The sequence below is a fragment of the Schistocerca cancellata genome, chromosome 3 (genome assembly GCF_023864275.1).
Source record: "Schistocerca cancellata isolate TAMUIC-IGC-003103 chromosome 3, iqSchCanc2.1, whole genome shotgun sequence".
NCBI lineage: Eukaryota > Metazoa > Arthropoda > Insecta > Orthoptera > Acrididae > Schistocerca > Schistocerca cancellata.
Window position 1 is genome coordinate 481,468,305 of NC_064628.1, and position 23,884 is coordinate 481,492,188.

The 23,884-nt window shown below is 45.1% G+C and overlaps 1 protein-coding gene across 1 annotated transcript in view; it reads left to right on the forward strand.

Annotated features, from left to right (window-relative positions):
* Positions 1-23,884, forward strand: part of LOC126176750 (juvenile hormone esterase-like) — a 128,030-nt gene that overhangs the window by 9,972 nt on the left and 94,174 nt on the right. Inside the window, exon 2 of the mRNA XM_049923917.1 lies at positions 22,188-22,322. Within this exon, the coding sequence (XP_049779874.1) occupies positions 22,188-22,322 (135 nt within the window). The remainder of the gene's footprint in view (positions 1-22,187; positions 22,323-23,884) is intronic.

Consider the following 23,884-nt stretch of genomic DNA (forward strand, 5'->3'; position numbering starts at 1 on the left):
ATGCAAGGTGGAGTTCAAATGGCTCTGAGTACTATGGGACTTAACATCTGAGGTCATCAGTCCCCTATAACTTAGAACTACTTAAACCTAACTAACCTAAGGACATCACACACATACATGCCCGAGGCAGGACTCGAATCTGCGACCGTAGCAGTCGCGCGGTTCCGGACTGAAGCGCCTAGAACCGCTCGGCCACCGCGGCCGGCTGCAAGGTGGAGTGTTCCTTGCACCGATGTCAGGCATTTCCTTTCCTATTCCACACACAAATGGAGCGAGTGAACAAGTGACCACGTGTCTCCGTGCGAGCCCTAATTTCTCTTATCTACACAGTCCTTACGCGAAATGTACGTCAGTGGCAGTAGACTCATTCTGCAGTGAGCCTCAAACTCCGGTTCCCTAAATTTTCTCGATAGTGCCTCGTGAGAAGAACGTTGTCTTCCCTCCAGAAATTACCATTGAGTTCACGAAACATTTAATCTCCGTAATACTTGCGTTCTGATCGAATGTACCGGTAAAAGATGTAGTAGCATCCGTCAGAACTGCTCCTGTGTGTTCCTTTCATCCGACCTGGTGTAGATCTGAAACATTCGAGCAGGACTCAGGACTGGATCACACTAGTGTTGTAAACGCGGTCTCCTTTGTAGATGCGCTACAATTTCCTGAAGTTCTCCCAGTAAACCGAAGTCGATCATTCTTCTTTCCTACTACTGTCCTTACGTGCTCGTTCCATTTCATATCGCTTTGCAATCTTGTGCCTGTAGTTCAGCCGTCGTAGGTTGATCTCTGACTGTTGCAGTGGGGTGGGCCAACGATAGTGATTTTGTAAACGTCTCTATGGCAACGCCTGCGTGTTATCCCAGCTCTGTAGACCAGTGCTAGTCACAGCGTGCCAAACTTCACGCGGGCCGAGCGTGCGGGCCACGGGCGGGATAAGGCTCTGCCCGTATCATCTTCGTTCGTTCCTTCCTGGAAGTACTCGGTACAGCGCTGCATTTCATTTAGTATTCTGGTGTGACATTTTTCGCTCGGCACAACTCTCTTCAGGTTAAATTTTTATGTATCGGTATCGCACTTTCAGGCATTTTAGCACAACAAACCGAGAAGAAAAGGACCTTTCTTGGATGATCTTTAATGCGCTGTAGCAATGAAACTCCATATTTGAGGAATAGGCAAGTATAAATACGAAGGCCACCAAATATGGCACGATAGGCTCGGAAACTGTGAAATCGAGATTGTACTGTACGATGTGCTTTCGTTACGCAGTCTGAGCAAAGGGTACGTTACCTAGTTAGCCAGTTACATTGAGCGTAGCAGACGTAATCTATTCACACACTAATTAAAATATATAGAGTAGAGAAATAAGTAGAGCTATGGCTTCATATATAATTTTGGTTCTGCCTTTTTTTCGTCAGGGATGTGGTTAGACTGGGATGTAAAACGACATCTTAAATTGATGTGAATGAAACAATCACAGTGCTACTCTTGTTTGAGAGAAACATATGGCTGTTTTATTCCGCATATGTTGTGGTTTACATATCGCGATTTCCGAGGGTATGGTATGGCTTGGATGCAACAACAAAACTTAAATTGTGACATTGTCACTAAACCGTTCTAACTACTGCATATTTTATTCAAAGGAAGTCATAATTTACAGTTTATGCACTAGTTAGTTACAAGGTCTCCGATGGTACGTCATAAACAAAATAAGTACAAAATGTCCTATTTTACACCCTATACTGGCAATTGTACTGCTCAAAATGTTGGCGGGAACCACGAATTGGTACCAAGTTGAATGGTAAATTCTAGGAGGGTTTAGTGATCTAGTGTGAAACTGCTCGGAATGAAGCAGTGACTTTCATGGTCTTTGTTGTTACAAATACATGGCTATTCTTCTACGAATAGATTGCGATTTCAAGATGTGTAGTTAGGCTGTGGCTGAGACATAAGAGCACAGCTTGAATTGGCAGAAAAAAATCTGGTTGTGGTGCCAGATTGATCTGTAACGTAACCATAGGTCTAGGTTAGGTAGGAATGCAGCAGTTTGGTTGTGAGTCGGCGAAACCAACGACTGTGACAGCAAAAAACTTGGTTGTGGTGACAGATTGATCTGTAGCGTAGTCAAAAATCTAGGTTAGGTTGGTATGCAACAATTTGGTTGTGAGTTGGCGAAGCCAACGAATGTGAAAGCAAAAATCTGGTTGTGGTGATAAACTGACCTGTAGCGTGGTCAGAGGTCTAGGTCAGGTTGGAATGTAACGGTTTTGGTTGTGAGTTTTGGAAGACAATGAATTCGCAGAAAATCTAGTTGTGATGACAGACTGGTCTGTAACGTAGCCATAGGCCTAGGTTAGGTTGGCAAGCAACTGTTTGGTTGTGAATTGGCGTAGCGAAATTTGGGAAAAGGAAACACAAGAAAGGCCGTGAAATCGTACGAAACTGCGTGTTCGATGAAATTCGGCGAGGGTTGAAGAAATGCTTCATGAGCCCATTGTATTTCGGACCAAGGAAGTGCTATTCAGAATAATAAAAGAAAAGATCATACCTGGGACGACGAAGATTTTTAGCACCTTAAAGTGAACCATAGTCTGAACTTCCCCACGTTTTGACAGAAATACCAAACATTTCGCGAGTTACTTAGCTGAGTGTCGAGCACATCGACAGAAAGAACTATTACATCACATTTTTTTGTTGAAGGGTTAAATTATACCCGCCCAACGGAATTGTAATGCAATAATTCTTTCGGAGAATGCTGCAATCACGGCTAACGACGACAATTCTGTGGCATTCCGGGAAACCGGCGCCTTTAATTTTCTCAACAGTACAGGTATGTTACAACATCGCTTTGCTTGGTACTGTACATGTTGTACATTACAATGAAATATCTACTTTTTTCTGTTTCAGTCTTAAAATTTTTTCTCGTTTGTGGGTTCATGCACTGAAAATGTAATGATACGGTTGACCGATTACATAATGTGTAATGTGCTCTCATTGTGCCCTCTGATTGGCTGAGAAAACCACATGTCCTGTGTCCAGGTTGTGCAACAAAAGCACGTCGTACAGTGCAATCTCGATTTCACAGATTCCGAAGTTATCGAGCCGTAATTGGTGGATTTCGTATTTATACTTGCTTGTTCAGTAAATATGCAGTTTCAATAATACAGCACATTAAAGATCTCTCCAATAGGCGTTCTTTTTTCTCAGTTTGTTGTGTTACAGTTCCTGTAAGTGCGATACCGATATATAAAAATTCTATCCTCTCTTCTTTTAGGCAGAATCGTGGTGTCAACTCTGTTTACCCTTCACTATCTGTTCGTGATATGGAGGACGTTCACAGATCCAGTGGATGTCTACACAAAAAGAGGTAGTCTAGCGATCTTTCGTCACAAGCTTTTAAAAATGAATGGGAATGACAGAAGAGAGGGATGGGGATTCTCAATATATATTATGTAGGCGCATAAGCGTCGGGTACTGCAGATTTGCTAGGAAACGATATTACAATACCATGCAGAAAGAATTTAATGATTTAGTTGACAGCGAAAGAGTAAAGAATTACAACGATCAACAGATGGAATTCATTGTTCAGTACATCAAGAATCAATTTGTATTAAATATGCTGGCATGCAGCACGTAATGATGTTGGTGGCATGAAGTGAAAATTTATGACGTCGCGCACATTATTTCACTATCACTTGCAACTGTTTTCAATGAAAGTGAACGAAGAGTATGGAGACTATATATAATACTGCAAAGTATGTTAGTTAAGTCAAGGGGAAAGCATGGAACGATTTTCCGATTTAAAACTCGTTACTGTTGAATTTCTGAAGGAAAAAGGAGTGCGGGAACGAAAATTAGAACATCCGGAATGAATTGCACACCTCACATTTAAGTGGATTTGGTTGCACACTGTCCACGTCGTAAGGCGAGAAACAACTTATTTCTGATTTACTGAGAATGCACGTAAAAGAAAAATCACTTTGTAGAAGAGACACATTTTGACAAACACAGTCCAGTTCCCTATGGACACTGCCGTTAAAGAAAAGGCGAGGCTTGGAGAATTCGTTGTGGCCTTGAAATAATTACAAAGATAGGTTCCTAAACAATTTTGAGAACATCTTACATCTGTTTTTGAGATGCTTTCGAGAGCAATTGTCGTTTCAGTTGAAAGTGTCCCTTTACACGTGCATATGTAACTGATTGATTAACAAGGTAATTCTCATTTTAATGACAATTCCTTTTACGTTAAAACTGTCCACGTACGTTTGTTTTCTCAGGTAGAGTTTGCACTTCTCCATAACGAGGTTGTAAAAATGCTACAATATTTCGATCGACATACATAAAAGACGTTCTCGATTATGAAACTAAATAAGTCAAGATTACGTGGCATCTTGAGCGCGAAAATCTGCGAAATTGTCTGCGTCTGTCCATATGCAGACAGTTTGTACCAGACAAAAATAATGTCCTCACTGCGCTAAAAATAATTAAATAATACTGAAAATTTCTGTTATTTCTGACCTATGTTACTGAGAAATCTGAAATATAAAACCAAGTTGTATGCAGTGCGAGTGCACTGCCATTTATGTGTGGTGCATTCATAGGTTCCCCTCTTCCACCTCCTCACACTCAGACAGTGTGGCGTGGCGGTGAGGAAAGCGTGCAACGAGGCTGAGCGCTATGGCACTTGTACCAGGGCACTTTCCGTGAGCCTAAATCTTGGCTGCCCCTGCTACAGACAGTAACTGTTTTCGCCTGAAGCCATTTGCATTTCACACTTGGAAGCTGGCAACAGTGCTGCGAGCTGTCAGGGATCTTCTTAGGCCGTCTTTATTACAGGCTTTTAATTGACGTGACTGTGTCAAGCTGCACACTACTAATACTGTATTCGAACGTTACACAATTGTTTTTCCTAGTCATCTGCATTGATGTAGATTTTTCTGCTTTCAGAGCACTTTTTCATTCGTCACAAGAAATATAAATCCTGTCCAAGTTATCTTGTACCCTTCTACAATACTTAACAAGACCTTCACGTGCACCACAGCATCATCAGCAAACAGCCGAAAACTGCCGTTCGCTCTTGTTCGATACTTTTCACTTGGTGTCTCCATTTCTTTTTCAGTTTTTATTTTTTGTGGACGTTTTCTTCTTTTGGTCATGAAAGGAAGGTCAGGGTTTCACACCCTATCGACGATGAGGGCAGCTGCATGAGCACATGGGAAAGAATCCCATCCCTTGCCTTAAGCGGCTTGGAATACTGACAGAAAATCTAAACAGATTTATTTAGTGAGAGGGCCCGCCTTGAGCAAAACACAATTTTTATCTTTTCTCTTTACTTCCCTGACAAAAATGGCTCAAATGAGTCTGAGCACAATGGGACTTAACATCTGAGGTCATCAGTTCCCTAGACTTAGAACTACTTAAACCTAACTAACCTAAGAACAGCACACACGTCCATGCCCGAGGCAGGATTTGAACCTGCGACCGTAGCAGCAGCACGTTTCGAGACTGATAGTTGGATGTATGTAGGTACTTAAATAAGATTGTAGTCCTATCCCTACATTTAAATCATACATTTTCTCTTCTTCTTGCATGAAAGTGCCCCACCTATATCAGTTTGGTCCACATTCTCTTACAGAATCTGTAGACATGTGACTGTTAACTTTGTCGATAGTCCAGAACATGTTGAATTGCATGACTGAAATACATTAAATACTTAACAGTGTGGTGCTATAGATGAATGCACTCTCTCCCGTTAAATAATTTAACTGCCCATGGGAAGTCTCCTGCTGTTATAGTATGGTTACCGTGTATCATTGACAGGGAGACAGAGTCCGTAGAGTAAAGTAGCTTTCTGCATTGAAACACTACATAAAAAATTCTGCTCATCTAGGGATAATATTACTTCAATGTCACTATATCATGGATTTTCGAACACCATCACTGGAGAAAACTAACGATCTAAAACCATCCTCATCATGATACATCTACAGGTGCTCTTATTTAAGCTGTAAATGACCGTGAGCAACATTATTTGTGATGACATGGTTAGCCTTGAAAAACCTCTCATGCGACTGGGTGAGTGATATATCGACAGCTGTTGATATATATTTTAGCAAAGTTTTAAAAAACGTGTGCGAGAAATTTTGGTTCCGATCGCCTTTGTATTATTGATGTAGAATCATTCTGTTTGTTCACAATGAGGTGCTGCAACACGCATTGAGGGATGCACAGCGCTGTGACCTTATCTCTTTATCCAGCCTCCTGTCCCAGTCGCACCACACTGGACTCGCATTCGGGAGGACGACGGTTCAATCCCGCATCCGGCCATCCTGATTTAGGTTTTCCGTGATTTTCCTAAATCGCTCCAGCCAAATGCCGGGATGGTTCCTTTGAAAGGGCACGGCCGACTTCCTTCCCTAATCCGATGAGACCGATGACTTCGCTGTTTGGTCTCTTCTCCCAACCAACCCAACCCCCCAATCCCCAACCCAGTCGCACACTGGGTGTCAAAGGTGGCGTGCATAGGTGTGGTACTCAAAGCAGCGTTGCGAGACGCCACGTTTTCGAAAAAAATCACGACATGTGTATGCCAAGGCTAGGGAATGCAACTATCACGATAACATGCACAGCAGATGATGTGCTTCTCATACAGCAGAGTCACAGCGCGTCACAACATTAACATAGACATAGCACTGATGTGATGGTGTATCACCAAGGCGACGCCTTTGGGACTAGGGGGAAATATGAGTAAGTTCTAATATGCCCGCCCGGCTAGCCGCACGGTCTAACGTGCTGCTTACCCGAGTGGGAAGGCGTGCCCGTCCCTGGCACGAATCCGCCCGGCGGATTAGTGTGCCGACCAGCCTGTGGGTGGTTTTTAAGCCGGTTTTCCGTCTGCCTCGGCGAATGCGGGCTGGTTCCCCTTATGCTGCCTCAGTTACATTATGTCGGCTATTGCTGCGCAAACACTGTCTCCACGTACGTGTACACCATAATTACTGTACCACGCAAACATTTGGGGTCACACTCGTCTGGTAGGAGACGTTCCCGGGGGGTCCACTGGGGGCCGAACCGCACAATAACCCTGGATTCGGTGTGGGGCGGCGGTGGGGTCGGTAGACTGCTGTAGCCTGTTGTGGGGTTGTGAACAACTGAGGGCTACGGCAGGACGAAGCCTCTCAGTCTTTTCTACGTCCCCAGTTCAATACACAAGTTCTAATATACAATTTAAAGGAAAAAAGACGCACCACGAGAAAATTATCCATATGGGACGGAAATATGTAGATGCGATTTTCATGTACAAACAAGCAAATGATGACAATTTGAGAAAAACTGGATGATTTATTCAAGAAAAAGAGCTTCATAAATTCAGCAAGTCAGTAACGGGTTGGTCCAGCTCCAGCCCTTATACAAGCCTTTAATCGGTTTGGTGCTGACAGAAGAGTCGTTGGATGTCCTCTTGAGGGATGTCGTGCCAAATTATGTTCAATGGCAGGTTATATCGTCGAAATCTCGAGCTGGTTGGACGGTCCTGCCCATAAAGCTGCAAACGTTTGCAATTGGGGAGGGATCCGTCGACCTTGCTGGCCTTCGGCCTGGAATCTCATTGACTGAAGTAGCATTGTCTTAAGTGATGAGTCTCACTTCTAACTGAGCCCAGATGTCAGCGAAGACTTGTCTGGAGAGACATCGAGTGAGGCGGTGCAGTGCTTAGCACGCTTTACTCGCATTTGGGACAATGGCTAAAATCTATGGTCGACTACCTTGATCGTTCCAAGCAAATCTTGGGATGCTTATTTTGAAAAGGGCACGGCTGATTTCATTTCCCATCCCTTAGTAATCCTAGCTTGTGCTCCATCTCTAATGGCCTTTCTGTCGACAGGACGTTAAGCTGTTAATTTTTCTTTTTCCTCCTCAGCACAGAGTCGTTATGCTGCTGTTCGATTGCTTTTAGTGAACTCATTTATACGCTAGATTTTGGAGCAGCAGTAGGCTGAGGACTGGAGGTGACTGATACTTGTGGAGGTGCGAATATACACTCCTGGAAATGGAAAAAAGAACACATTGACACCGGTGTGTCAGACCTACCATACTTGCTCCGGACACTGCGAGAGGGCTGTACAAGCAATGATCACACGCACGGCACAGCGGACACACCAGGAACCGCGGTGTTGGCCGTCGAATGGCGCTAGCTGCGCAGCATTTGTGCACCGCCGCCGTCAGTGTCAGCCAGTTTTCCGTGGCATACGGAGTTCCATCGCAGTCTTTAACACTGGTAGCATGCCGCGACAGCGTGGACGTGAACCGTATGTGCAGTTGACGGACTTTGAGCGAGGGCGTATAGTGGGCATGCGGGAGGCCGGGTGGACGTACCGCCGAATTGCTCAACACGAGGGGCGTGAGGTCTCCACAGTACATCGATGTTGTCGCCAGTGGTCGGCGGAAGGTGCACGTGCCCGTCGACCTGGGGCCGGACCGCAGCGACGCACGGATGCACGCCAAGACCGTAGGATCCTACGCAGTGCCGTAGGGGACCGCACCGCCACTTCCCAGCAAATTAGGGACACTGTTGCTCCTGGGGTATCGGCGAGGACCATTCGCAACCGTCTCCATGAAGCTGGGCTACGGTCCCGCACACCGTTAGGCCGTCTTCCGCTCACGCCCCAACATCGTGCAGCCCGCCTCCAGTGGTGTCGCGACAGGCGTGAATGGAGGGACGAATGGAGACGTATCGTCTTCAGCGATGAGAGTCGCTTCTGCCTTGGTGCCAATGATGGTCGTATGCGTGTTTGGCGCCGTGCAGGTGAGCGCCACAATCAGGACTGCATACGACCGAGGCACACAGGGCCAACACCCGGCATCATGGTGTGGGGAGCGATCTCCTACACTGGCCGTACACCACTGGTGATCGTCGAGGGGACACTGAATAGTGCACGGTACATCCAAACCGTCATCGAACCCATCGTTCTACCATTCCTAGACCGGCAAGGGAACTTGCTGTTCCAACAGGACAATGCACGTCCGCATGTATCCCGTGCCACCCAACGTGCTCTAGAAGGTGTAAGTCAACTACCCTGGCCAGCAAAATCTCCGGATCTGTCCCCCATTGAGCATGTTTGGGACTGGATGAAGCGTCGTCTCACGCGGTCTGCACGTCCAGCGCGAACGCTGGTCCAACTGAGGCGCCAGGTGGAAATGGCATGGCAAGCCGTTCCACAGGACTACATCCAGCATCTCAACGATCGTCTCCATGGGAGAATAGCAGCCTGCATTGCTGCGAAAGGTGGATATACACTGTACTAGTGGCGACATTGTGCATGCTCTGTTGCCTGTGTCTATGTGCCTGTGGTTCTGTCAGTGTGATCATGTGATGTATCTGACCCCAGGAATGTGTCAATAAAGTTTCCCCTTCCTGGGACAATGAATTCACGGTGTTCTTATTTCAATTTCCAGGAGTGTATATTAATGTTCAGCACACTTTCATCAACCAAAACTGAGTTCTAGGTAGAATTTATTTATACACAAGGAACTCCATAAGGAAACAATAATAAATATATGCACACAGGTTAAATCCTCAAAAATGAAAAACTGAAAGCTGTGTGCATAATAGCTTGGACAGAAAACCAATAGAACACTACAAATTCATCACAAATGTGATCTAAGGTACATAAAATCTATGAGAACTGTATGTTCAGGCAATGCAGTGTCAAAACAACTAAGCATAGGCCTAGGCTCTCAAATGTGATACTCTCGCTGGGGGAATCTTGCATACAGGGAACACAGTAAAAGGCTCAACGTCCGTCCTCTCCCACCACAGCCGTCTCAGGCACCAGAACAACACCGAACACCGTCCACCGTGCAGTAGCCACCGCTATATCCGTGTTGTCTAGCCACTGAGCAGCCAACCACCAAGCGTCTCTCTCGGCCATTGCTTCTAGTGTACCGCTTGTTCCACTCCTCACAGCCGGACTACACACAGACGCTGTGGTCGCCAGCTCGTCGACACTGCCGGTGCTAACAGCAGGCTCCGTAGATTTATATAGGCACTCTACCACGGGTCATGCTCATACCCTCTCGCCCACAGCGAGAGAAATCCTGCATATGGTGCGCCACCTGCTGAGTGGGCCGGCACATCAACACCTGTTGCATATCGGAGAATTCTTTATCAGTAAATCTATCCATACTACTATGTGTCACTGTTAACACATGACTAAAACTGCCGGAAAATCAAACCCAAGCAGTACTGAATGTAAGTTTTGAGTACTGTCGTCCACAGCTAGTATTATTCGACCACAATATTATTGCACTTAGAAGCGAGGGTGCTTCGGCCAGCTTATCGTGAGTCAATGCGTAATCGCAGTCCAGAGGGAAGGATGGACGATACAACCACAGTGATGCAATGAAAGTTGTTCTAACATTGGCGATGACAGTTAAGATGTGCATAGTCTTTCATACAAGATGTAGACGCTGGGTTCGTCATCTGCTATGTCTGTTTTAATGGAATCCGCTCCAGTTTCATCCGCCACGTCAGTTTCCATAGCACTGTCGTCATCACGTACTGCATATTCATCTTCACTCTCCAGACTATCACTGATTATTATATTATCTATTGCTTCTTACGTTGACCCAGCTCTGCGCCAGTTTTCGTGTTCACTTCCTTTTACATGTTGTCAAGCTTTTAACAGATCTTAGATAACTGTTCTTTCGTTACTAATTTTAGGGTAGTTAAATCAATGGAAGAAACGTTTTTCTGCAATTTTTCATTCATTTCAGGTTAACTCTATAGTGTTCAAATCACTATATCCCTTACTCTTTAAATCTGAATCTGTTTTAAAAACAGGTTTTGGCTTTTTATAAAGCACAGTTTCTAAAAGCTCATTTCTTGTTAAACTCGAGGATTTTGTTCTAAATGAGCCATTCAGTTATGTGCTTTTTGCAATTTGCGTTAGCGAGGGCTTTAGTAAACTGTATGATACGGTGCGTTATCGAGAACAGCTGTATTACTAGCTGGGATGCTAGAAATTTATTTCTCTTCCAAACTTTTCTGATAGACATCTCCATTTATATCATCGTGATAACCTTAAGTATTAGATTTCGAATCATAAATTAACTCTGCTCCTTTTATGAACCCACTGCTCCTTCAGCATGGACAACCTGCAATGCTATTGCTCTTTACACTCGGAACTGTCTCGTGCTGCCAGCGCTTTTTCATGCTTTAATGAGTACGAACCTACGTTTGGTCTGTGAATTTCGCTGGTTTATTTGGCCCCTTTTTGTTGTTTCTGTGTGCTCTTTAATATATTTTTACATTTTTTAAACGAAATCCCATATCTTTCAAAATTTTCTGAAATATTTCTCTTCCTTCCGAAAACTTATCTCAGATTTGGAAAATGTAAGCAGCTTTCTCAATTGAGATTTCCTTCTGCTCATAAGAGTCCAAAAGTTTTTTTCCAGATAAGTGCTTTATCGAAGGCATGTCGAGAAACTACTTTTCCAGGCCCATTTGTCTTCTAGGAGTTTTAACTGTTTCCATTGTTTCTCCCACTTCCTTAGTCTTTAAAAATGTATTTTGCTGTTCTTTCTGACTTCCCAAGCATTTTTGCCGACCGCTAGATTACTTCCTGTAGTGGCGTTCTGGTTTCTTTTCTCCCGGCAAAACTGTACAACTTTGAATACAAGCTCTTTTTCAACTGAATGTGTCTGCATTCCTGCATTATCATCTGTTTCCACTCTCGGGGGATTCGTGATTACAGATAACTTTACACTGCATTAGTGATGACATTTCACGAGGGTACGCTGAACCACTTGGTGGTACAGGGGTTGGGAACAGACATGGAAACACCTTGAGAAATGCATGTTTGAACGTAAATGCAAATGCTAACAAAGCCTGCAGCTTGCGCTGTTGGATTTGGCCACGAACGGCACTTGTGTAATGTCCTCAATACGTCGCAAGTGTTATTCATGGTCAGAACAGTGTTATGTGTACTTTAAAAATGGGTTAGAAACAGTATCGGTCTCAAAAAACATTTCTTTCGATGGTAACCGGTTTCGGTCGATATTTGACGATCCTCAGACCCTCATACCGTGATGGTAAGCGGTAGCCGTGAATGGAGCGGGTGTTGTAACGCCACGATCGTCAGCTGCTGTTTGTAATCAATTTTTAAAACACTTTTAGCTAAACCGCTGTTTCTCTACGAGAAATGTGAAATGTCCTCAAAAATTAGTGTTCTATGTAGTTGCGAACGCGTTATGTCGGAGCTAAGTGAATTCGAACGTGGCAATTTGTTGGTGCTCGCGTGGCGAGTGCAACTGTAACCAAGATAGCCGAAGTGTTCGGAGTTTTAAGAGGCACAACATCGAAGATTTATACTGCATACAGTTAAGGCGGAATAAACGTCAGCTGCTGAGTCAGACGCGGACAAAGCTGGATGTTGAGTGATAGTGACAGACTATCATTGAAGAGGATTATGGCGAAAAATTAGAGGATGGCAGCTGCAAAAGTCACTGCAGAACTGAATGTTGTACTCGCGAACCGTCAGCACCAGAACAACACAAAGGGGCTTCTTGCTAAAAACGTTTAAAATGTGGTAAGGTCTTATGGGACCAAACTGCTGAAGTCATCGGTCCCTAAGCTCACACACTACTTAATCTAACTTAAACTAACTTACTCTAACAAGGGAACCTCCCCATCGCACCCCCCTCAGATTTAGTTATAAGTTGGCACAGTGGATAGGCCTTGAAAACTGAACACAAATCAATCGAGAAAACAAGAAGAAGTTGTGTGGAACTATGAAAAAAATAAGCAAAATATACAAACTGAGTAGTCCATGCGCAAGATAGGCAACATCAAGGATGTTGCGAACCCAGGAGCGCCGTGGTCCCGTGGTTATCGTAAGCAGCTCCCGCACGAGAGGTCCTTGGTTCAAGTCTTCACTCGAGTGAAAAGTTTAATTTTTTATTTTCAGACAATTATCAAAGTTCAGGCACTCACACATAATCAACTTCGCTCTCCAAAATTCCAGGACACGTTCAGATTTGCTTGGACATATGCAGGATTTGACGGTCTACACATGGAAAAATTTGAAAACGTTAAATACATGTTTTGACAGAGCACAGGGAAAACTGTTCATTGTTCATTTGTTGCAGTTTATGTGACAAACTCTTATGTTTTCATCACTTTTTTGGGAGTGATTATCACATCCACAAGAAAATCTAAATCGGGCAAGGTAGAAGAATATTTTTACCCATTCCCAAGTGTACAAGTTAGGTGGGTCGACAACATATTCCTGTCATGTGACGCACATGCCGTCACCAATGTCGCATAGAATATGTCAGATGTGTTTTCGTGTGAAGGAATCGGTTGACCTGTGTCCTTGAGATCAAATGTTTTCAGTTCCCATTAGAGAGACACGTCCTTTCATCTAATAATCGCACGGTTTTGCGGTGCGGTCGCAAAACACAGACACTAAACTTATTACAGTGAACAGAGACGTCAATAAACGAACGGACAGATCATAACTTTGCGAAATTAAAGAAAATAAAAGTTTCACTCGAGGGAAGACTTGAACCAAGGACCTCTCGCTCCGCAGCTATTCACGCTAACCAGCGGACCACGGCGCTCCTGAGTATATGTATTCCTTGATCTTGCCTATCTTGCTCATAGACTACTCGGTTTGTATATTTTATTATTTTTTTTCATTGTTCCATACAACTTCTTACTATTTTCTCGGTTGATCTGTGTTCAGTTTTTCAAGGCCTATCCACTGTGCCAACTTATAACTAAATCGGAGGGGGGTGCGATGGGGAGGTTCCCTTGCAAGGACGACACACACAACCATGCCCGAGGGAGGACTCGAACCTTCGACGGGGGGAAGCGCGCGGCCCGTGAAAAGACGCCTTAGACCGCACGGCTCTTTATTTAAAACAACCAGTTTCGACAGACTTCGTTATCATCGTTACTATTCTTAGAGGTCACTCACTAAAGTAGTTAATTTTAAATGTGAACAGAGAACTATTTACGCTCTGATCGCACGGTACCAATGCAAGAGCCATCTGTAGTTAGTCACGAACGATGACGGTCGAGTTTAGGCTTGTTCTGCGCATCTACGCCAAGCATACTCCGACAGCTAATGCGCGTTCAGTAGTGTTCTAAGCACCCTGCTCTGAACGCCGTAGGTAATCCGAGTATTAAACGTGACCATAAGGAGTTGTTTAGTGAATTTCTATTTAATTGTGGGAGTTGTCATCGCTGACGGTGGTGGTATTCAAGAGGAAAGCATACTTCAACTGTAGCTTGAAATCGTCAGCAATGCCATTCCTGTCCGTGCCTCGACATGTGCGAACCTTCATCGTTCGTGGATCGGACTATAGTGGCCGTGATACGCTAGACCAGTGTTATATTCGCAATACTAACTTTCAGTTGTCCCTTACACGCCGTTTCAGGCGGATTTTCAGTGTTTAGACCATGTCCAGCTTATGTAAACAGATGTGCTAATGCGTACTGTGCTTCTGTAACCTAATAATCATCTGTTAGCGGTATATATGTGGACTTGACTATTTGCACAAGGTGCTTTATGTTCTTAAATATTTTAGTTATAACAAATTTAGTTATGGCAACTTTACATGAGGTCCAACTTAAAATGAACGCATTTCATAAGAAAAACATTTTTAAAGATATGTAAATGTGCAGTTCCACTTCCATTTTTGTAAGACCAAACTAAAGCTTGTATCTCAAATATCATGTCTTAATTCGTGATATGAGACAAAATCCATGTACATGCACTTTGTCACAGACCTGAAGGCTACAGCAAAGTCTATCGAAGCCGCTGGTTTGAAGTAAAGAAATAGTTGTGCGATCTAGGGTTTAGAATATTTTAACAAATAAAACAGATTGTTCCTTCTGTCTTCTCTAAATGAGAAAATTCAGTCAAAGAGATCTCCATAAGCACGAACTGTTACGCGAAGTGGAATTCCGAAACCACTCAGCAACAAAGCAAATACTCATAACAGTGAAACATGGTGCCATAACTATACAGGACTACGAAGCAATGGAAGAAAGTGATTTGGTCAGATGAGTCCTGTTGCCCTCTGTTTCCATCCTCTGACCGACTTTACGTCACAGGTGTGAAAAATGGGGAGGGGAGGGGGAGGGGGAATTCAGTGATGCTTTGGGCAGCCACGTCATGGTATGTCATGAGCCCCATATGTACTCTGGAAGGTCACATTAATGGCGAGGCTTATATGACCGTTTTGGCTGATCAGGTCCATTCCATGTTAAATTGTTTGTTCCCTAGTGCTGGTGCTGTGTTCCAAGATGACAGGCCTCCTGTTCACACAGGTCGCATCGTCCAGCACTGCTTTTGTGAGCACGAAGATGAATTCACCTCCTCTGGCCACCACAGTCATTAGATCTCATTATTATTGACCCTATGTTGTCTACTTTGGAAAAAAGGATGAGTGATCCAGCTCCATCTTCGTTACCTGAACTTGCCATTCTTTTGCAGGAAGAATCGTACAAGATTACCTTGAAAATCACACAGGGACTGTAGTCATCCATCCCGAGACGACTGGAAGCTATATCGTATGCCAACGGCTTTCCTACACCGTATTAGGCATGGTAATATCTTGTATTTTTGGTGTTTTCCCATTTTTGTCCACCCCCTGTATATGCACAACTGCCTGAAAGTATTGACAGTGCGAAGCATTTTCCTTGGTCACCACTGTACTTATTTGCTGCAATATCTCCGCATGATTCTGATAATTGTCACTGGACACCAAGTGCAGTGATATCATGGTTGGGTAGTACCGCAAGTGGAAGTTAAGTTACCAAAGGTCGCCCGGTTAGCCATGAGGTCTAACGCACGGCTTTCCGGATTGGGAAGGAGCGCCTGGTCCCCGGCACGACTTCGCCTGGCGGACTTGTGTCGAGGTCCGGTGTGCCGGCCAGTCTGTGGATGGTTTTTAGGCGGTTTTCCATCTGCCTCGGCGACTGCGGGCTGGTTTCCCTTTTTCCGCCTAAGCTACACTATGTCGACGACTGCTGCGCAAACAAGTTCTCCGCGTTCGCGTACACCACTATTACTCTACCACGTAAACATAAGGGTTACACTCGTCTGGTGTGAGACGTTCCCTGGGGGGCCCACCGGGGGCCGAACCGCACAATAACCTTGAAAGTGTGGTTCGGTGTGGGGCGGCGGAGGGGTGAAGTGGACTGCGGTGGTCGTCGTGAGGTTGTGGACCACTGCAGCTGTGGCGGGGACGGAGCCTCTCCGTCGTTTCTAGGCCTGCGCTTAACATACAATACATACAATACAATACAATAAGTTACCAAACAAATCACACTGCACATACCGTTGACAATTGCACTGTTATGAAGATATTTGGTGAATGCAGTACATGTACAAAAATGATTGGGTGGTAAGAAATGAAACGAAGTGCAGTTCCTTGTTGACGAAACATCAGAGACCCCTGATTCCTAATACAAACTTAGAAAATATCCCTGAACCATCTACAATATTTTGTCAGTGGTGTTCGGGTTCACTTTGTACATTTCATGAGCCATCTTTCGATGATCAGCGAGTGCTGTCTTACAGTACTGGTAGCTGTAGTGGATAATATGTTTGAGCTCATTCTCCTGCTGTCGCCAAAGAAAGCTATGTATACCATTCGAGTCGTATAACTGATTTTCTTGTCCAGTATCTACATCGCAGTTTCATGAAGGAATGAAAATGGATTAGTGAAATGCATTGTATGTGCACACCATCTGATTGGGCCAACTATGTCACAGTTATCCTGAAAGTAATATTTCTGTCATGGCAGGACAGCTTGACGTATTGCTCCTGTTTCTAAATTCACGATGAAATCCTGTCAATAGAACTTACCATAGAGCATAATAGAGTATATTGTCTGCAAAGCGCTTTTATTCTATTGCAAAAGGATTGCTGCTTTTTAAATAGTTTTTTGCCCAAGAGGCAACGATGAGCCACAACCTAAAGATTACCTGCTTAGTAGAGTGATGGTTCACCTGTGGAACGCAATGCAGCAGAAGTTCTGCTTGGCATGGATTCGACAAGTCCTTGGGAGGTTTCTGGATGTATGTGTCACCAGAGGTCAATGCACCTATCAAGCAGTTCTCATAAATTACGGACAGACGGTTTATTGCCGCTGAGCTGGCGTCCTTCAGGTTCATATCAGGCGAATTTGCTGGCCAATATATCAACGTGAGATCACTACCATACTCTTCAAACCACGGCTGCACCTATCTGCCATTGTAAAATGGGTAGTTTTGCTGCTGTGAGATGTCATCGCTGACAGTTATGACATCAAGCTTGAAAGGATGCTGGTGGTTCGCAATAATGCTCAAACTGACCAGGTGCCTTTGATTACCACCACCGGTCCAATGGAAGCCTAAATGATTGACCGCCGTAGCATAATACTGCCCTCACAAGCCTACGTCCGTGGCGCAGTGCATGTTATAAGCAGCTACTCGCCTGGATGACGGGATCTCCAGACACTACCATCGAGCTGGTGTAACAAGAAACGTGATACATCCGACGAAAGAACACGTTTCTACGATCCTGCGTCCATTGCAATCGTTATCGACGCAGTCATTGGGCTATCATGTTCATGTACAGGTCTTGCAGAGTTGTATGTTGAATAATGAGTTGTGGACATTTGAAAAGCAGCAAGCCATTTCACATGCCCTTTTGATTTAATCTGAGAATGACTCAGAAATTACAAGGTAATAAGCGTGTGGGATACGACAGCAATATCTTATTACAAGGAGTACAACTTTGCTTCCGCCGTTTTCTTCCCCAACATTTGAGGCTTTAATGAAACAAATTGGTTACACATGTAACATTCAAAGTATTTTCCATTGCTGGCCACTACTTTCTCCCATCTTTTGGGCTGTTTACGAATCCAGAATCAATAAAATTGTTCATCTTTTGAAGCGATCTACGAATCGATCCAATTTGTGACTTCTTCATGACATCGCTAGTGTTGGTCAGCCAGGCCATGCGCCATTGATCTAAACAGGTGATAGTCAGAGGGAGAAATGTCTGGAGAATACGGCGGGTGGGGTAGCACTTTCCATTTTAACGTTTCCAATTACGTTTTGACCTCTTTTCAAAGTGGAGTCGAACGTTGTCGTGCTGCAAAATCACTTTATCGTGCCTCTCGCTGTACTGCGGCCGTTTGTCTTTTAATGCTCTGCTCATACGTATTAATTGCGTTCGATAACGAGCACCTGTGATTGTTTCACTTGGTTTTAACACCTCATAGTACACGGCGCCGAGCTGGGCCCACCAAATGCAGAGAATGATGTAGGAGCCGTGAACATTCGGTTTGGCCGTCGACGTGGAAGCATGGCCGGGATATCCTCATGATTTTTTGCATCTAGGGATATCGTAATGAACCCATTTTTCGTACCCGGTCACAATGCGATAGAGAAATCCCTTCCGTTTTGCCTCTGAAACAACTGTTCACAAACACACAAACGCCGTTCAACGTCTCTTGGTTTCAGCTCAAACGGGACCCAAGTTCCTTCGAACTGAATCATGCCCATAGCCTTGAGACGTTTTTAAATGGCTTGCTGTTCCACTCCCACCAATCATGCCAATTCTTCTTGAGTTTGACGCGAGTCTTCACTCAGCAATGTCTCCAATTCTACATCTTCGAAAACATCCTCTCTTCCACCACTATGCCGGTCTACAACGTTAAAATCACCGTTCTTGAGGCGTTGAAACCACTCACGACACGTTCTTTCACTAATAGCTTCCTTATCATACGTACCTGAGAGCATTCGATGAGACTCAGCAGCTGTTTTCTTCATATTGAAACAAAACGGTAACACCTCCCGCGAATGACGAGAACTAGGCTCGTAATCTGACATTTTCAATCAAGAACAGTTTTATGATGCAGACACAAATCGACTAATGTTTGAATGAGGTTATGTTGACCGAGGTCCAAGATAACTGCCCGACGTCTGCGATCTGTTTCTTTCCACCGCTACTTACCGTTGTTGCCACCTATCGGCAAACGGCCGAAGCAATGTTGTACACCTTGTAAAATAGACTGGATTGCAGTGACTGAATGTACTGAGACCCTACCGGCTTATATCATTGCATTAAACATGGTATAAATCTCCTTTTTTCCTTTATCCTTTCTGAGAATGCGTGGAAATGCGAAGAACGCAGGATCTAGGACAGGCAGGGCAGCGAACGCAACGAAAAAGGCTGCCATCTGACGTCGACCTAGTCGGGACGCTGAGCGTGTCAGCCACTGTGCATTGTACAACCACGCTCTGCCTTGAGGTCGAGCTCAGGCCAGCGAAAGAACTCTGTCAGAGGGTGACAGCACTTTCTCGTGTTCTGGAGAGTGCTTTCAGGAGATAAAAGTCTTATGACTGTCGAAAGAAACATGAACTGGAGGAAAATAATGGCCCAGCCTCAGGTGCAGATTTGTAATTCAGAGAACCTCTGATACGAGACTAGTTGCTAGGAGCAAAAATGTGCGACGGCAAAACGTATGTGACGTCACAGAGATGGAACAGAAGGAGCAATTTTTTTTGAAGTAGATTGACGAATCAGAATGTCATTGGGACTTTAATACGATGCGTTGTCCTGGCGGGATTATTGTGCTTGAAGAAACCTCGCTATTAGCTGGCTGAGTGTACATATTCTGCGATTGGCAGGTATGTCCTGTTTGACGGTAAGAAATAACAGGCATAAGAGTCAGCTAAGAAAATAAAAGTTCATTCAGAGATGGAGGAGTGTGCGCACCTCCTGCGCACCGAAAGTGTTGGCGCAGGGATGCGAAGGTGTGCACAATTTTGTGCACATCAGTAGCGTTCATTTGGAAATGGAAAGCCGTGTGCATCTCGGCGCATATCTTAGGAGACGAAAGCGGTCCAGCGTTGGTGCTGACGAAAGTGGCACGCTCGTCCTCTATTGCAGAGTCCCACGTACGATGGCAGCATTCTGCACGTCTGTTGGTGAATCACTACGGTGAGCATGATTAGCAGCAACAGTGTCGTAGTGGAACTCTTGGTTCGCACTTTCTAAGTCATTTCAACAATCTGTCTCAAGTCCAATATTGCTTTGGTGGATGTATGAGTTTTTCAGTATAACCGTCACCACAACAGGTCTTTTATGGTCTGATCGGTTTAATATGTCTTTAGTTGTATAAATTACTGTGTTAATACAAAGCTTGTTTATGTTAATACCGTTCATTCATATCAAATTTATTTGTTCATAGCTTTGCTCTTGCGGGTCCGTCTATAAATTGTTCGCATTATCCATTCTGCTGTGCACACTAATTACAGTTAGTGTTTTAAAGGGGTGTCCAGTTCTTAATTTTCTGAGTCATGGTAAAAAATTTTCACGCACGGACTTTTGCACGCTACGCTCCGAAATACTTCTAACTGCACGAAAATTGTACTGTCGTCAAATCTGGCACAGATCGCTAATTATCTTGCTTTATCATCTTCTGTGATGTAGCGTGTACGCCAAACACCTTGTTGCTTTCTCTTGGTTCCGGAGACTTTTGAAACACTTTCAATAGATGCTCATGAAAGTAACAAGTGTACAACAGAGCAGTTTCGCTGAGATGCTCGCTTACATTCAGCGGACCATGACAACGAAACGTTTGTGAAAGCCGCTTATGTCAGAGGATTTGAAGCTTTGGACCTAGTATTGTCGCTGGAATGATTCTCCGTTCGTCTCTGCTATGCTTCCCTTACTACGAGGGTGAGTAAAATGAAAACTTTAAATTTGTAATAACAAATCGAAATTTCGGCCCGTTATCCTGTAAGTTGGTAAGCGTGCTACAAACTGCGTGCAGAATGGCCTGTAGGTGGCAGCATAGTGCAGATGCAAACACACCGTTGCAGTATCAGTATAAAGTTGGCCGCCCCACTTGCGACTTGCACCAGGGAAGAACTGCATTCTGTTATTGGGTTTTTCCGTAGTGAAGGTGTGAAACCTATTGAAATTCATCGACGAATGAAGGTTCAGTACTGTGATGTATGTTTGTCACAGCAGCAAGTCTACGAATGGAGTACGAAGTTCGCAAATGGTGTGACTTCAGTGGAAGATGCTCCTCGTCCAGGTCAGGCACAACGAGTTGTGACTCCACTGAACAATGCAGCACTTGAAGCCATAGTGAGGAAAAACCGCCGAGTGACACTGAATGACATTGCAGCATGTTTACATTTTAGTCATGGGCCAGCACACCCCATTGTGCATGATGTGCTCCAGTTTCACAAAGTGTCTGCAAGATGGGTGCCACGGCAGCTGACTCCTGAAATGAGAGAACGACGTGTTGATGCTTGTGAAGAACTTCTTCGGCGCTTTGAACGAGAATATGATGGCTTCCTTGCGAGAATCGTTACTGGGGACGAAACCTGGGTTCACTTCCACCAACCGGAAACGAAGAGAGTGAGCAAGGAATGGCGCCATTCCTCATCACCCAAACCAAAGAAGTTTCGAACAGAACCATCAGCAGGGAAGGTTATGCTGACTCTCTTTTGGGACAAAAAAGGCGTCATTTTGAAGGATTACATGCCTAGAGGGACCGTTGTCACCAGTGTATCATACACAGATCTCCTAAAAAATCTTCTGCAGCCTGCAATCAAATCAAAGCAACGTGGATTGCTGTCAGCAGGTATCCTTTTGCAACATGACAATGCAAGCCCCCACACTGCCCGTACAACAGTTGCAACAATCACAGACCTGCATTTTGAGTGTCTTCCTCATCCACCATACTCACGAGACCTTGCCCCAAGTGATTTCCATATGTTTGGACCACTCAAAGACGCAATGGGAGGAAAGAAGTTCCGTTCTGTTGAAGAGGTACGCCACGCGGTGCATGAGTGTTTGCACGGACTTCCAAAAGAATTTTTTTCTAAAGGAATTTATGCACTTTGTAAGCACTGGAGGACTTGCATTGAGCGTGGGGGAGATTATGTTGAAACGTGATACAGCTTTATACCACTTCTGCACAATAAATAATATTTAAATAAATATTTAAGGTTTTCATTTGACTCATCCTCGTATATCACGTTCCTGAAACACAACCAGGCCCCCGTTCAGTCTCGCAATGGATGGTGGTCATAATGTTTGACTCATCAGTGTAAAAATTGTGTATTTTGTTGTTGTGGACATAGCGTATATTTTAAAATGTTTAACTTGCAGTCTGAGGACGTGTTGGTGACGGTGCAGCAGGGTACTCTACGAGGAACCACGGCCACAAGTTTATACAACACGTCCTACACGGCATTCCGTGGCATTCCCTATGCACAACCCCCTACTGGAGTACTACGATTCCAGGTGAGTTTTCTTCTGATTATAAACACAGTTTTATCAAATTGCCAACGCCAATAAGAGACTATGGCGATTAATATGAGATCAGTGTCGTGTATTAAAACTACACTCCTGGAAATGGAAAAAAGAACACATTGACACCGGTGTGTCAGACCCACCATACTTGCTCCGGACACTGCGAGAGGGCTGTACAAGCAATGATCACACGCACGGCACAGCGGACACACCAGGAACCGCGGTGTTGGCCGTCGAATGGCGCTAGCTGCGCAGCATTTGTGCACCGCCGCCGTCAGTGTCAGCCAGTTTGCCGTGGCATACGGAGCTCCATCGCAGTCTTTAACACTGGTAGGATGCCGCGACAGCGTGGACGTGAACCGTATGTGCAGTTGACGGACTTTGAGCGAGGGCGTATAGTGGGCATGCGGGAGGCCGGGTGGACGTACCGTCGAATTGCTCAACACGTGGGGCGTGAGGTCTCCACAGTACATCGATGTTGTCGCCAGTGGTCGGCGGAAGGTGCACGTGCCCGTCGACCTGGGACCGGACCGCAGCGACGCACGGATGCACGCCAAGACCGTAGGATCCTACGCAGTGCCGTAGGGGACCGCACCGCCACTTCCCAGCAAATTAGGGACACTGTTGCTCCTGGGGTATCGGCGAGGACCATTTGCAACCGTCTCCATGAAGCTGGGCTACGGTCCCGCACACCGTTAGGCCGTCTTCCGCTCACGCCCCAACATCGTGCAGCCCGCCTCCAGTGGTGTCGCGATAGGCGTGAATGGAGGGACGAATGGAGACGTGTCGTCTTCAGCGATGAGAGTCGCTTCTGCCTTGATGCCAATGATGGTCGTATGCGTGTTTGGCGCCGTGCAGGTGAGCGCCACAATCAGGACTGCATACGACCGAGGCACACAGGGCCAACACCCGGCATCATGGTGTGGGGAGCGATCTCCTACACTGGCCGTACACCACTGGTGATCGTCGAGGGGACACTGAATAGTGCACGGTACATCTAAACCGTCATCGAACCCATCGTTCTACCATTCCTAGACCGGCAAGGGAACTTGCTGTTCCAACAGGACAATGCACGTCCGCATGTATCCCGTGCCACCCAACGTGCTCTAGAAGGTGTAAGTCAACTACCCTGGCCAGCAAGATCTCCGGATCTGTCCCCCATTGAGCATGTTTGGGACTGGATGAAGCGTCATCTCACGCGGTCTGCACGTCCAGCACGAACGCTGGTCCAACTGAGGCGCCAGGTGGAAATGGCATGGCAAGCCGTTCCACAGGACTACATCCAGCATCTCTACGATCGTCTCCATGGGAGAATAGCAGCCTGCATTGCTGCGAAAGGTGGATATACACTGTACTAGTGGCGACATTGTGCATGCTCTGTTGCCTGTGTCTATGTGCCTGTGGTTCTGTCAGTGTGATCATGTGATGTATCTGACCCTAGGAATGTGTCAATAAAGTTTCCCCTTCCTGGGACAATGAATTCACGGTGTTCTTATTTCAATTTCCACGAGTGTATTATGGAAATTTCAGATGTAATACGATAATTTCCGATT